The sequence below is a fragment of the Lactuca sativa genome, chromosome 7 (genome assembly GCF_002870075.4).
Source record: "Lactuca sativa cultivar Salinas chromosome 7, Lsat_Salinas_v11, whole genome shotgun sequence".
NCBI lineage: Eukaryota > Viridiplantae > Streptophyta > Magnoliopsida > Asterales > Asteraceae > Lactuca > Lactuca sativa.
Genome location: NC_056629.2, coordinates 156,757,723 through 156,772,480, shown reverse-complemented (window position 1 = coordinate 156,772,480; position 14,758 = coordinate 156,757,723). Strand labels below are relative to the sequence as shown.

The 14,758-nt window shown below is 33.3% G+C and overlaps 1 protein-coding gene across 1 annotated transcript; it reads left to right on the top strand.

Annotated features, from left to right (window-relative positions):
- The first annotated feature begins 5,702 nt into the window (after positions 1-5,702).
- On the top strand, positions 5,703-7,704 carry LOC111900241 (pollen-specific leucine-rich repeat extensin-like protein 3). Its single transcript, XM_023896115.3, has 7 exons — positions 5,703-5,896; positions 6,101-6,205; positions 6,289-6,415; positions 6,511-6,582; positions 6,657-6,714; positions 6,788-7,163; positions 7,425-7,704. The coding sequence occupies exons 1-7, from the start codon at positions 5,854-5,856 to the stop codon at positions 7,463-7,465; spliced, it is 822 nt and encodes a 273-aa protein (XP_023751883.1). The 5' UTR covers positions 5,703-5,853; the 3' UTR covers positions 7,466-7,704.
- The last annotated feature ends 7,054 nt before the right edge of the window (positions 7,705-14,758 follow it).

The following is a 14,758-nucleotide window of genomic DNA, read 5'->3' as shown; positions in this document are numbered from 1 at the left end:
GGCTCGAGGCTGCCTCTTTTCCTAATACCTTTCCCCACTTCTTTCTCTCTCTATACTCTCTCTCTAAGCCCTAAAACCCCCCAAAAAGCCTAGGGAACCTCCCTAGCACGAGGCGGAAGCCCGGAGCGCCCGACGGCTCCGAGAAGAAGAGCCTTTCAGCTCGGGAATGCTACTCCAACGAAGTCCAGTTTTCAAGAAAACCCGTTGTAAGTGAGATATGCCTACCCTATCTTTAGTATAACTTATGTTTCAGTATAGTAATGTTATTAGGACCTTATAAGGAGTATTTGGGCTATTATTATGGGTTATATAAATATTGTTTAACGCTTATATAATAGTAATAATAGCTAGACTATTAATTAGTCGTGGTTAACGTTAGACTAAACCCTACTGATATTGATACTAGGTTTTATCGAGGGATAATTGTTTTGAGATAACAAAGCGCTGTTCGAAGGCAGAATCACCACCTTTTCAGGTGAGTGCATAGTTACTTTCAGCTTACACATAGATATGAAGTATTTTACATAAATTACGTGTTGTGTGTGCATATTATCTATATACTTGCTATCTAGGCTGGATTAACGATTTTATACATTTTTTTAAATGATATAAATTGTATATGTATTTTGTATCTACAAAATGTGTTGGGTAGAACATAGGTAGATGTAATAGTTGCTGTGTGACAAAATAAAATAAGGAGATGCCTTGTTATAGATGTTATTGATGATCCAATCATCTAGCGGAGTATAGATGACGACCATTGATTATTCTAGACAGTCCAGTGGAACACTAGCAGGCTCGCAACCTATAGGTGTTTATTTGAACTGTGTGCTCACCAGGTGTACTCCATTCCCCCACATGGTTTCCTTAAAGGCATTTATTGCTGAGGAATCCCCTTAACAGTAGTGTCCATCCCGATGATAGTCCTTAGACTAGGTCCCTTGTGTTAGATGTTTTAGGGACGTAAAGTGAGGATAACGGGAACGGGTAATCGGGTTTGTTTGGTTTGATAAAGTTAATAAACTTATTTATTATGGGTTGAAAACCGTATGTGCTCACCAGGATCCCAAGCCTGACCCACTCAGTTTCTTTTATTACAGGTAGTGGCGCATTAGCATAGGTGTGATGTCTTGGGATGAGAGATTAAGAGATTTTAGGCTTGTAAATACGGAATAATGTAGTAAGGCCTATGCTGTATCGTTTATGCTTATGATCTGTATCGAACATGACATCCCGAGTCTTTTTAACGAAATACATTTCTATGGAAATGCTTTTGATAAATCTTTATCATATTTTGTTTTGGGACAAATTCTGCAACACCTTTATTTAAAATGTTACTCTGATTTTTAAACAAAGCATAAACAAAATCGTTCTTTTCTGGCCATGAAAATGGGGATGTCACAATAGGCGACGGTTAGAGCTGAGATTCGGAATCGGGACCTCATCGGCTATTGTTCATACTGCGAGGTGAGTTTTCCTCACTGTACTTACAGGTCGAAGGCACCAAGGCTGACTCATTAGATTGATATCCTGCTATACATAGATATGCTGAGCATGGGAAAAATCTGTATGATTATATGCTAGTCGTTGCGTAGATCGGTTGATCTGTAGGATTACATGTGATCTATGACTGCATGACTATCTATCTGTTGATTATGTTTGTTATCTGTTATATGTCAACATATTGTGTTGGGTTGAGACTTTACTGCTTTGTGTGTGAGTTAACAGACCGGAGGTATTCCAGTCTAATGACTGAGTGGACCTGAGGGTATTCTAGTCCGATGATTGAGTGGGCCCACTATATATTGGTATCCAGTCCGATTACTGAGTAGACCTGTTGTATGTTAGCATTCCAGTTTGATGACTGATTGGGTCAAGAGGGGGTAATCTAGCCCGATGGCTGTGGACCCGGGGGTATTCCAGTCCGATGGCTGATTGGACCTAACATGCTTGTTCGTTTATGATATGTGTTTTGTATGTTGGTACTTTGGGGAAAACTCACTAAGCGTTGGCTTACAATTTATGGTTATGATTTCAGGTACCTCTGAGGATCATGGGAAGACAAATGCGTGACCGTAGACATCCTGATTTTATGTTGTTGTTCTTGGGAAACTTTGTTTTGCACAATGATTTGAAAATAATGGTATTATAGACACTTTTATTTGTAAATAAATTGATTTAAAAAGTTTAAATTGGTTGTGATTTTCGAGATGTTACAATTAGAGACTAAACGTACAAACTGATCCAAACCAAAGGGACCATTCATGTAATTTACCCTTTAAAAAATTACAAAAAAACAACACAATTGTATATAAAATGGTAAAAAAACTGTCAACTTCACGATTACACCATAAGTCGTTCCAAAAGGCAAAATGTCAACTATATGACAATCATTATTCCAATGTCAGCGGTTTGACTAGTCTTCGCATTATATAATACGTAAAAAGAGCTCCAAATATTTTTGTATTTTACTTTGTTTAAGAGAAGTATGATTTTCTTTTTATTTGTTGTTTATAAAAGCACTATTTGAACTTTGAAGTTGTCAATGTTGATTTGTTATAAGTTAATTTTAATTATTTATACTAGATAAGTAAACGAACTTAGTAAAATGCCGAGTCAAATAGATTTACGATTTTATCGTAGTTTTGAATTTAATTCATACAACATGTTAACTTGTTTTATTTTAAAGTTAGATAATACTTAATAGTTTAACTTCTGCAGTTATTTTTAACATACCTATTCCATATAAAATCGTTAGAAATCTAAATAAAAATATGATAAGCCAATACCTGGGCAAATAAAAACTAGGGAAAAAACAAGTTAATTTACTCCTCCAAAGATTTTCTAATAATTAGACAACAAACTAGGGTTTACAACAAGTCTTTTTATTGGCGGGAACTTGAGACAACAACTTTGTTAAATGTTAAATTGTTCTCAATGGTGATTGGTGAAAGTAGATGAACTTGAGACAACAACTCAGCTAAGTCCAAAATTTTCGTCCTTCGTTTTTTTAAAAATGTTGTAAATAATCAATATATAGTTAAGAGAAAAAAACAAAAGAATTAAGGTCTCCTTCATCAACCATCACCATGAAAAAGATAAAATCTTAGATTCTCCAACTCTTGTTGCTTCTAACACTTAAGAAATCGATGCATCTTTAGTCACACTCACACATCGGCATTCTGCTGTGAAAATTGAAATGGTTATATAGGTTGGGAAATGGACATGATGGATCTGAGTGGACATCTATATATAAGAGTATAAGACATTTTTTTTTTCTTCATTTTTATATCATATTGTTTTTGGTAAATTCTTCCTAAATCTAGGACTTAATTTTATTAATATAAAGTTTTTTTTCTTTTATGAAAATTGCCTTTGAAGATTCTTCATACTAAAAAACTATTTATTTTTCAAAAAGAAAAAACTACCATTTTTGCATTGAACATCAATTTCGCAAGCCACACCTATAAAATTCCTTGGGGTTTTTAAATTATTTTTATTTTTCGGTTTTATGTGTCAAAACTATGATACATTTTTTCTATGAAAATTGTCTTTCAAGATTCCTACTAAATAAAAGTTTTATTTTATTTTATTTTTTTTACAAGTCAAACCTCGACTTTTTTCTTCAAAAAATTATCGTTTTTTGTGATTGCACATGCATCGTGACAATTAGTTAAAACCTACAAAAGGGGTGGTTATATTTAGAAAACTCTTATTTTTAAATCTTAATGATTTTAGTTGTTTTTGTTTTTGTTTTTTCTCTAAAAATCACTCTTTTATCGTAATATAATCTATATATTTAGTCACTTCCAGTAATTTTATGGGCCGTTTGATAGAAGCTGACTAAGTTAGAGACTTGGACCGAGTCAGAAACAAAAATGTATGCCAAACACATGGGGTGAGGATCGAGTCCATGTTTGGAGTAACACTCGGTCCAATGACCTTTTTCTTGGATCGTCTTAGAAGAAAAGTGAAGGACTCAGTTAAAAATTAGGACCAAGTGAGGAGGTCTTGAAGCAAATCAAACATGCTGATTAAGAAATGTAAACCTTGTCTTAGCTTTGGGTCCGGTCAAAACCTCTATCAAATAAAACCTTATACCCTTTTTAAAGAAAGCTTGAAAACAAATTTATATATTTAGATTTTTGCAGGTAAATTATACGATATATAAATTGTAAAGGGATACTATTTAATAGGATATAAGGTTATATTAGCTTTTATTAATAACCGAATAAAATTAATAGCATTGATTAATCTTAATTTATCGTTACTAAAAACTATTCATAGTGAGACATGTTAATATATCATCCTTCTTAATAAATGAAGATTTTTTTGCCACATGTCAATCTCTCATAAGTTTTGACATTTGTCATTTTGTGATATTTTTTAAATAAATATTATCCACTTGTCAATTTTTGGTTTGTTTCAATTTTTAAAATTAAAGATATATATATATATATATATATATATATATATATATATATATATATATATATATATATATAAAGTATTAAATTGCAATAAATACGTTTCTTCATTTTTTATTTTAAAGCTATACATTAAAAAATATTTTCTGTTTACACCTATCTCTAATAAATGAAGGTCTTTTTTGCCACTTGTCACACTCTAATTCAATTTGCCAAATGTCATTTTGTGGTTATTTTAATTTAATTTTTGTTCCACATATCATTTTATGAGTTTTTCTATTTTATTAAATTTCATATAATATTTTAATATAATAATAACAATAAATATAGTAATAAATGGATATTAATTTCACTAATAAACTTATCTTTTAATTTCAAAATTCCCAAAATTAAAACTCATTAGTTTCTTTTCTTTATTTAATTTATTTGTTTAAATTTAAAAGATAAAAACATTTCTATTATAACAAATCATTATTTTTCTTATTTTCTTATAAATTCAAAATTCTCAAATATTTTGACATTTATATTTAACTTTTTTTTTTAAAATTAACCCATATAATATATGAGTCTCACAACTAGTTTATATTATACAAAACGATGCAATATTTTATTTTATGCACAGTTTAATAAATTTTTATACTTAACAAAATATCCATAAAGTATTAAAGTTAAAATTTATAAAATTTGTATTACTATGATGATCTTTGACCATATCAAAGTAATTATTCATGGACAAATATATAAATCTTCATTGAGAGACGGATGAATTTATACTAAAGACTTTTTAATCTATCGATATTAGGTGTTAGCTGAGATTCAAGTTTCATCTAAGATATACATAGAAGTAATTTAAGAGTAGATTGAATTTAATGTTTAAAAAAATTGTAATTTTTTTTTTCTGGAAAAGAATAATGAAGAGTATATAGATCTCAAATTCCCAAATTTTGTATTTTCAATATGAAATATAACAAATTGGATATCTAATGTTTACTTTTCCACTAATTTTTTTACAAATAAAACCAATGCATTGAACTAGAAATATAAAAAAAAAGAGAGAGAATGCTGTAAATTATATTTAGAAATTCGTAAATATATTCATATAAGTTTTATGTTATGATAATAAGTTTTTAAAATTATATTTAATATATAAATTATTTATAAAAAATACTCAAAAATAAATGAAGGTCAATGGCTCAATACAATCCGTACAAAAAAAAAAAGGTTGGCTGTTCGGCCGGAATTACTCATTCCTTACTACCTCAAAAAATCAGCAACTTGTTCTTAAGAATTAGATGATTATTTACAAACGCGTTAAGTCAAATGGATTAAAAGTCAACACAAATATGAACTATATAAATGGAAGCATATAGATTATGCACTCAATTTCACAAATTCAATTCCATTCTCCGGTGATCAGCATTCTTCAATGGCGAGTTATGGCATCCACGGCGATCTCCTTGAAGTCACAGGTATGTTCCTCTTCTTCGCAATTTTTTACTTTCTGAGTTCGCAAACGTTTTACAATTAACATCATCAAAAGTGCTTGCGAATGCTGTTAATTGCTTCATATTTGTGTAAACCGTGTTCGAGTACATTTGAGTGATGATTTTCCCCATTTCCTGTTATGTTTATCTTCGAGATCTAATTTCGTTTTTTTTTAATGGAATTTAAAGTTGTTAGCTGCAATAAACTGAAAGATACAGAATGGATCTCGAGGCAAGATCCGTACGTTCATATCGAATACGGTAGCAACAAATCTTCCACCCGTACCTGTAAAGGTCGTCTCTCTAATCCGATCTGTTTATAAATGTTATGAGAATTCGTGATTGTGTTTTTGATTTGAATTCAAAATCTGCTATAGATGGAGGCAAAAACCCTACATTTCAAGAGAAATTCGTTTACAGTCTAGTTGAAGGATTAAGAGAACTGAATGTTACAGTTTGGAATAGCAATACAATCACACATGATGACTTCATCGGTAGTGGAAAGTAATTACTCTTCTTCTTCTTCTTCTTCTTCTATCCTTTTCTGTTCGTTGAATCGCTATGTTGATTTCAACTGATCTGACAAATTTTGTTACCAGGATTCCATTGGCAAAGGTTCTTTCTCAAGGATTTGATGATAGCAGCTGGCCATTACAAAGTAAAACTGGCAGGTTTGTGTTTTAATTATCGAGATAATGTTATGATCTTGAATCGTTCCATTGATTCAGTCAAAATTCATATACAGGCATGCCGGAGAGGTTCGATTGATTATGCATTATTCCAATTCCAATTCCAATTCCGGTGTAAGTTGCATTCTCGTAATTTCTCATTCTTTTACATTGATCTGTTAATCAATCAAACATCGTTTCCTTACAGAAACCAGGAAAAGATATTGCTCATAAACCATCAAAAGGTCTTGCTCCATCAGCACCACCGGCGTCCATGTACTCTGCACCTCCGCCGTCAATGTACTCTGCATCACCGCCGCCGCATATGTACTCTGCACCACCACCGCCGTCTATGTACTCCGCACCACCACCTCCGGCAGCATCTTACCCTTCACAAGGCGAAGCATACCCTCCACCAGGCGGAGCATACCCTCCACAAGGCGGAGCATACCCACCACCATCTCCTTACTCATCATACCCACCTAATTCAGGTGTTTATCCACCGGCTGCATACCCACCTCAGGCGGCTCCTTATCCTCCTCCGGCGTACTCATCAAATTCTTATGGATCACATTATCCCCCTGGTAACCTCCTAATCCTCATTTATATCATCCTTTGAAAAAAATGAAAAATATGTAACTATTAAATTAGTATGAATTTTGCAAAATAAATTCATAAATTATTATGTTTTCCATTTTGGTTATTTTGGTATTTTGAAATGACATGTTTACAAAGATAATAATTATCTCTCATTAGAATATATAAAAATAATAAACCTAAATAATCATTCTAATTATTTTTGTCATTTTTAAACTTACTAAATCTACATTTGTTTTTATTTTCAGGTTCTCCATTCCCAGGAATGTATCCACCACCACCATATTGATATAGAATCGTTGGTGATAAATCGTATATAATTTTTCATTAATGTTATATCCTTTTAACTATTAAAAGAAATTATTGTTAGATGTTTTATAACATTATGAGTTGTTCACATTTTGAAAAATAAATCATAAGATGTTTTTTCTTCCACAAAGGTTATAATAATTTTCGTATTCTTTGGCTGAATTTCAAAGTGTAATTTCATTATTTAGTTGAAATTCATTGTTATACACTTTGTACCCACTATGGTCTTCTGTTTTTATTTGTTTTATAACAATTTTTTTAATAACTGTCGCATATATTTTTGTTTGATAATATCGTAGAGTATTCTTTTCTTTGGTACATTAATTGAAACAATAAAGTAAAGGTGTTTGAGACTAGTCGGATCCAAAACCCTTTATCTTTTATTTCTTTGTAACATGGGTTCTAGATCCTTGCTAGTCTTTAATAAAATTCGGCTGTTAAAATAATGTTATGTTTGATGCGTATAAAATGACTTATAAGTTAGTTTATTTTTTGAATTTGTTACAAGAATATCACTAAATAAACACCTCACAAACACCCCTCTTAAAAGTTAAACATGTTTGTCCTTTATTTGATGAACTCAATGGTACTTCAATCATTCACTTTAGCCACTCTAATCTTCGACATTGTTGATGTTTTGACTTTTGTGTACTCAAGCGATCATGCTTCCGCTCTATAGCTATAGTGCTGTACTAAATGTTCTAGTCTGATATGGAGGAGATACAAAGGTAGTAGTTTAGGTGTGCCGACCAATGCATCCAAACGGGTTAGTGTTGAGAGCATTTAGAATGTAGCAAAATGTGTGCAATTATAAATCATGGAGCTTATTATGTTGTCGGAATTCCTTCTGCATTGGTATTTGCTTCTATTCTTCATGTTGGAGGCATGGTGAGATTTTTGTACCTTATTTTTAGTGAAGTTTTGGAGTCTATTCGTGATATGGTTTTATGAATTGAAGATTTGTGTTTTAGGGGCTATGGATGTGTAACATCCGGACTATCGAGGTAACTATTTCAATTTAACTTAAAACTATGTTTTAGGTTGTCACGACGTGGTGAAGGCATCACCACGACGTGGCATATCAAGAAGGTTCACAAATTTCTTTTAAGTTGCCATGGCGTGGCAATATTTGTGTTACGGCGTGGCAGACGTATGAGGTTAAAAACCCTAATTTCTAGTCTTAAGCCCTATTTAAGGAATGTATGAGCTAATGTTTGCTCACCCTCAACCTCCAACACTCTCTTTGCAAATCCTAATCGGTTCTAGCCTCCTTGATCTTATTTCGATGAATCTTGTGGTGTTTTTTTGGCCATTTTGAAGGAGAATGAAGCCTTTTGGTGTAGTGGTTCATTTTGCAAGCATCATCTTCATTTTCTAGCATATCTTGTAGACCTTGGTGAGTATCCAAGAGTCAATCTTTATATTGTTAAGTTGCTAGATCTCTAGATTGGTCCCATATTTTTCATGTCTTGGTGGGTTGGGATGGTGAAATCTCATAAAGTTTGCAAGTTTATGAATCTCCGGAGCATTTGGGGTATTAGATGCTTGGGATTTGAAGTTTGAGTGGGTTTTGTAGTCATGTATGAGGTTTTGGTCATAAACCTTTATTTTGATCTAATATGAAGTCAAGACATGCACTGGATATGCATGTCTATAAAGCACCAACTTTTATGTTAGTTTTGGTGTTAAAGACTCTTCTAGAGAAGATAGACTAAGGACTTCAAGGAATAAGTGCTTAATGGTTGAACCAATGTTATATTTTGTCTTTATGGAACCTAGGTTTGAGATCTTGATCTCTTGAGTAGTCTTAATGAATAAAGTTGGAAACTTTATCCATCTAGACCATGGTATGGAACAGATCTGGGTTTTGGAACCTTTGGGTCGATGGGAAACAACTTAATCCATTAAGTTGTTTATAACTCAGTTCCCACGACGTGGCATCTAGTGGCCACGGTGTGACCGTTGTGGGTGGGTCGACTGTTTTGTCCTTATTATGCTACGACGTGGCAAAGGGAGGCCACATTGTGGAGATCATCAAACACCACCTGGACTTGTCTCTTTTGGATTTTGATTAGGTTTTAACCCATGGGCCACAACGTCGCCAAAGGATGGCCACGAGGTAGAGGTCGGCTGATGGTGGCTTTGACTTTGACTGTTGACTTATAGGGTTGACTTTGACTTGTGGGCTTTTAGTCTATTTTTCTATTTTTAGTAAGGAAAGCTAAGAGTTTTTCCTTGTCTTGTTTTATAGGTGGTGCTTAGTACATGTGTCGTGAGTTTGAGAGCTTGTTAACTGTTGAGTTGCGTTGCTAGGTGAGCTTCTCATTATGCTCGTGGGTTGAAGGCACCAATGCTAACCCACTAGATTGTGTATGTAGGATGTTAGTTGTCTTTGTGACTCTTGCATGTATATGTTTATGGGTTAGACCCGATTATATTGGTTGGGCCGAATTTATGGGTTGGGCCCGAAAGCATGTATGTTGGGTTGGACTCGTTTCTTGTTTGTTATATGGTATTTTGGGGGAAATTCACTAAGCTTTGTGCTTAGCGGTTTGTGTTTAAACGTTTCAGGTACTTCCGGGTTAAAAGTGTGACAACCCAAAAATTTCCGTTAGTTTTAACATCGAAATTAATTACGTCAAAAAAAATTAGCCAAATTTATCCCGAAATTTTTTTTTGACCGGATTTAAACCCATTGGAATATTTTAAATAATATTCGTCAAGCGAACCAAAATTAAGGTGGTATAATTTTAAAATTTGTCGTGATTAAGATAGTCGTGAAAAACACCGTTTGCGGTTGGTGTCAAGAGAACCCCAACCAGGCCATAAACTCCACCCTATATAAGGGTTGAGTGGGTTTCATCTCACCCTTTTTCCCACCTTAGACACACACTCTCTCTCTACTTTCTCTCTCTACAAAACGGGTTTTGGTCAAAAATCGCCCCTTCGAGCTTCAAATCGGTAAGTTAACCTTCCTAGCTTGTTGTTTATCTTATCTAGCTTGCAAATTTGTGGCTTAATCATCCAAAAACCCCAAGAATATGAGTTTACGGTCTTGGGAGCATCCCAAAATCGTAAACCCCTTGGAAGTGGGTTTTGATGCCCAAAAACACTTCCAAAACACTTCTAATGCTTAGCAATGACTTAGGGGCTTACACGAAAGGACTTAGAACACCAAAATCGGGCCAAATGGGGAGTAAACATGAGTTTACGATCTAAGAACATCCTTAGACCGTAAACCCATCTTCTTGGACCATAAACACCTTTTAAGGTGTTAAACTACCCCTCAAACACCTCCAAAAGCTTCCACGAGTGCCTAGAGCCTTATAATCCTTCGTTTGATACACCAAAACATAGGATTCATGGAAAAAATGAGTTTACTACCATAAACTGATGTGTTTAAGGTAGTAAACTCCCCAAGAACATCTTCTTAGACTGTAAACACCTTTCCAAGGTGTTTAAGTGCCTTTAACACTTTCCTATGCTCATAAAAGTGACTAGAACCTTACATGCATGAGTTAGATCCACCAAACAACAAAAGAAATGGCTAAACATGAGTTTACGACCATAAACTCATGTGTTTACGGCCGTAAACTCATGTGTTTATGGCCGTAAACTCCTCAAGGAGTGTCAATGGACCGTAAACTCCTCAAATGCTCCATTTTGAAGCCTTAAACCCTTCATAAGCCCTAGAATTGAACCTAGCCTAGTTCCACAAGTGTTATAAGACCTTAATGCATCAAAGAACCCACCACCCATGAGTTTACGGTCGTAAACTCATGAGGATAAGGTCTTAGGGCCGTAAACTCAATAAAGAGTTTACTCTTGAAGAGTAAACTCCCTAGTTAGGCCATACACACCCTTAGATTGTTACCCGGGACACTCCTAACACTTGACCAAAGTGTTTTCCGAATTTTAGGATGCGTATACGTATTTAATTAGTATTATATTTACTAATTGTATGTAAATATATGTCATCATATGTTAATTGTAACAATTGGTAAAAATAGGAACGATCGTACGATGTTATGTTTTGATTATTAAGCAATATGAGTATTTTATCAAGAATGGTTGAAGGAATTTAACCTCTATTATTTAAATAAGTTATTGTGAAATATAAAACAAGTAACTATTGATAAATTTCGTTATGATGTATGACTACGAACCATCACCGGTTTGTGAAATTAGCATATAACATCATTTAAACGCAACAATCTTAATTTTTGTATCATCATGTCTCTAGTTGATAAGTAAGTTAGGTTCTATGTAAAACGTTTGCTTAATAGATGTGGGGGATCTAAATGTGACAAATATACGAACCAAAGTGACAAAACGTGTTTAACGATATGGTTAACCGATTAAATGTCATGAAATTATACATTGGTCAATAAATTTTATATTTAAATAAATAAAAATATAAAATGAATTATTATAAGGTATAATTAGAATGTATTTAAGTGTTTTTGAATAAAAGAATAAAACATAAACATTAAAGTTCAAATACACAAAAACTACATTGTTATTTTATACTAAGTATGCATGTATGTATTTGTACATATGTATTATTATCTAGTGAATGACTAGTTATGGGTCATGATTTAAGTGATTTCATGTAAGGAATATGATTTCTAAATCAATTAAGATAAGAGAATTGCTGGAGATATGTGCCAACTTAACTAATAAGTGCTTAATCACTTAAGACATTTTACTAAGAATGCTTATTAATCCCTCTTCTAATTTTCGAGATTAAGACCTTCCCTCTCCTTAACTAGAACTCCTAACTAACTAAATAACTAGTAGTTAGTTAGTTAGCTAACTCTATCTCTAAGCAACCACCCAAGCAAGTGGCTAGACAAGATCACATCACTTAAACTCACATCCCATCACAAGTTAGTCTAGGTTTTGTCCCCTTATCCTCTTCCACCCTTTCCTCCTTCATAATCACGAAATTTCCTCATCTTTTTACCCTAAATTCACCAGCCAATACTCCAGGGAATTACTCTCAACCTTCATCTCATTTTCAGCCACAAGAACTTCCTTCCAAAGCCATCAAAACCATGAACTAAAGGGTTGTTGTCCCTTTTGTGTTTCAACCACCATTTCACCCATCTACACCTTCCTTTTGCTTGATATTTTTACCACCAAATACCCCTGGAAGTTACTTGTTATGATACTCAAAATTATTGATTCAAAACAGTGAGTAAACTACCCTTTTTCTTACTCTTTTGCTGTGAAGTTTTCGTGACAGCAACATAGCCAAAACAGTGGATGTTTTGGAGCATCAAACCAAAAACCAAAAGTTCTTCATCTTCAACCTTCCATTCTTCAAGTATTCACATAAGGTGAGTTCATACCCCTATATTTTTATGTTTTCTTCAAGTTTTAAGAGGGGGGGGGGGGGGGGAATACAAGTTAGAACACTAAACATAACTTAAATTTAAATGACAGCTTTCTACAAAAAAGTTGAGTCCTGTTCACGGACTATTTTGACCATCTTAAACTTAATATCTTTCAAAACTGTACAATATGCAAATAGTTCAAGTTTATAACTTTCTAAGGACTACTCGCACGCGTTCATACGATTTTTATACAATTTATGGCGATTTTTATAAAACTGCCTGTCATTTCAGAAGTGATTTCGGACCAGTATGTGAATATGCTCATTTTCACACTAGTTTGAGACCACTAAAAATCATAATAAAAATTAGGAACAAAGTAGACTCATTTTATAAACTCTCAAAGGTGACAAATTCAGTTTTTGACTTACGATGATTTTTCTATGAGTTTTGTAAAAACAGGGACAGTAAAGGGTAAAACTGTCAAAAGTGGTTTATAGATTTATTAACACCTTCTAACATTTTTGAGCAATGTTTATACATTAAGGAAGTTAAAAACACAATCATTTAAATATGTTTAATTATAATTTTTACAAAAGTGATAAGTACAAAAAGGTCTTTAGTATCAAACTTAAGGATTATTTCATGCAAAGTTTCTAATAAAAACGTAAGAATATGAACAACAATTACGAAACATACAAAATCATCTTTTAAAATTTATACATATATATGTTTTGTTTATAAACTTGTCTTCTACATCGAAAATATACATATATAGTTTACGAAACTCTACTCCATTTGTATCCTGTTGAGCAAATGGTAAAATATTGTCAAATGCATATCTAAAGATTTCACGTCGTTTTTCATAGCTATCCCAGTCTTAGGGGATGATCATTTATACAAACATTTTCAACACAAAAACACGTAAACTCGTTGAACAAATTTAGTGAGTTTTGTCTTCACGGTACCTTATAAAGTACACACGAAAGTCCTGTTAAATATAACCAGAGTCTCTTGTAGGGAGAGCGTGATAGTTGTGTATATCTATACTGAGACCGACAATCCCGCACCTTAGCTGCTTGCAACAGCTAGACTGGCAGGTCTAGGGGTGACAAATGTCATAATGAAATCGACACCTGAAGAACGTTGCGAACAAGGCAGTCTGGGTCAATCAAGCATGGTTATAAGATCAAAATTAAAACTCACATAAAACAACAATGACACTTTTAGTTTACGCAAAGACAGTCTTCAAACAGTTTTATATACAAACAAAACTGCATAACATCATTTTAAGTAGGAAAATTACTTATACGATTCGTTCTTGGTTCATTTAAGGCCACATCTCATTTTAGGGAAAATATAGGATTTTCCGGAAAACAAACATTACTACATTTCATAGAAAAGGTTTACAAATATACATACAAATGCTTATGAACTCACCAACTTAAATGTTGATACTCTCTTTTCAAATAACTTGTATTCTCAGGAAATCAGTAAATCAGGTAACAACTGGCTTTGAGGATGGGAGGCTTAGGCGTCTAAACAAATCTTTTGACAACATATTGTAATTGATATTTTGAAACATGTAATACGTACAAATGATGTAACTTTTTCAATTATATATATGTTGGTTGTGCTTGCTTTGAGCATTTATACTCAACTGTTATGATACACTACATGATAGTCACCCGCCCCTGGACGTTTCCGCCATCCTGGTTTGGGGGTGTGACATTAATAGGTCACTAAGTGTTCAAGTCTTTATTTGATACCGAGCACCTAACCGGCACCTTCATCTGATCCGCTTACAACAGGTGATTTCATACCCCTGAATTAACCTTTTAAATGTTTTTACATGCTTTTATGGGGGGGGGGGATACAAGTTAAAACATGTTAGTTATCATATCAATCACATGTGATTGATAACCCGCATGCACAAG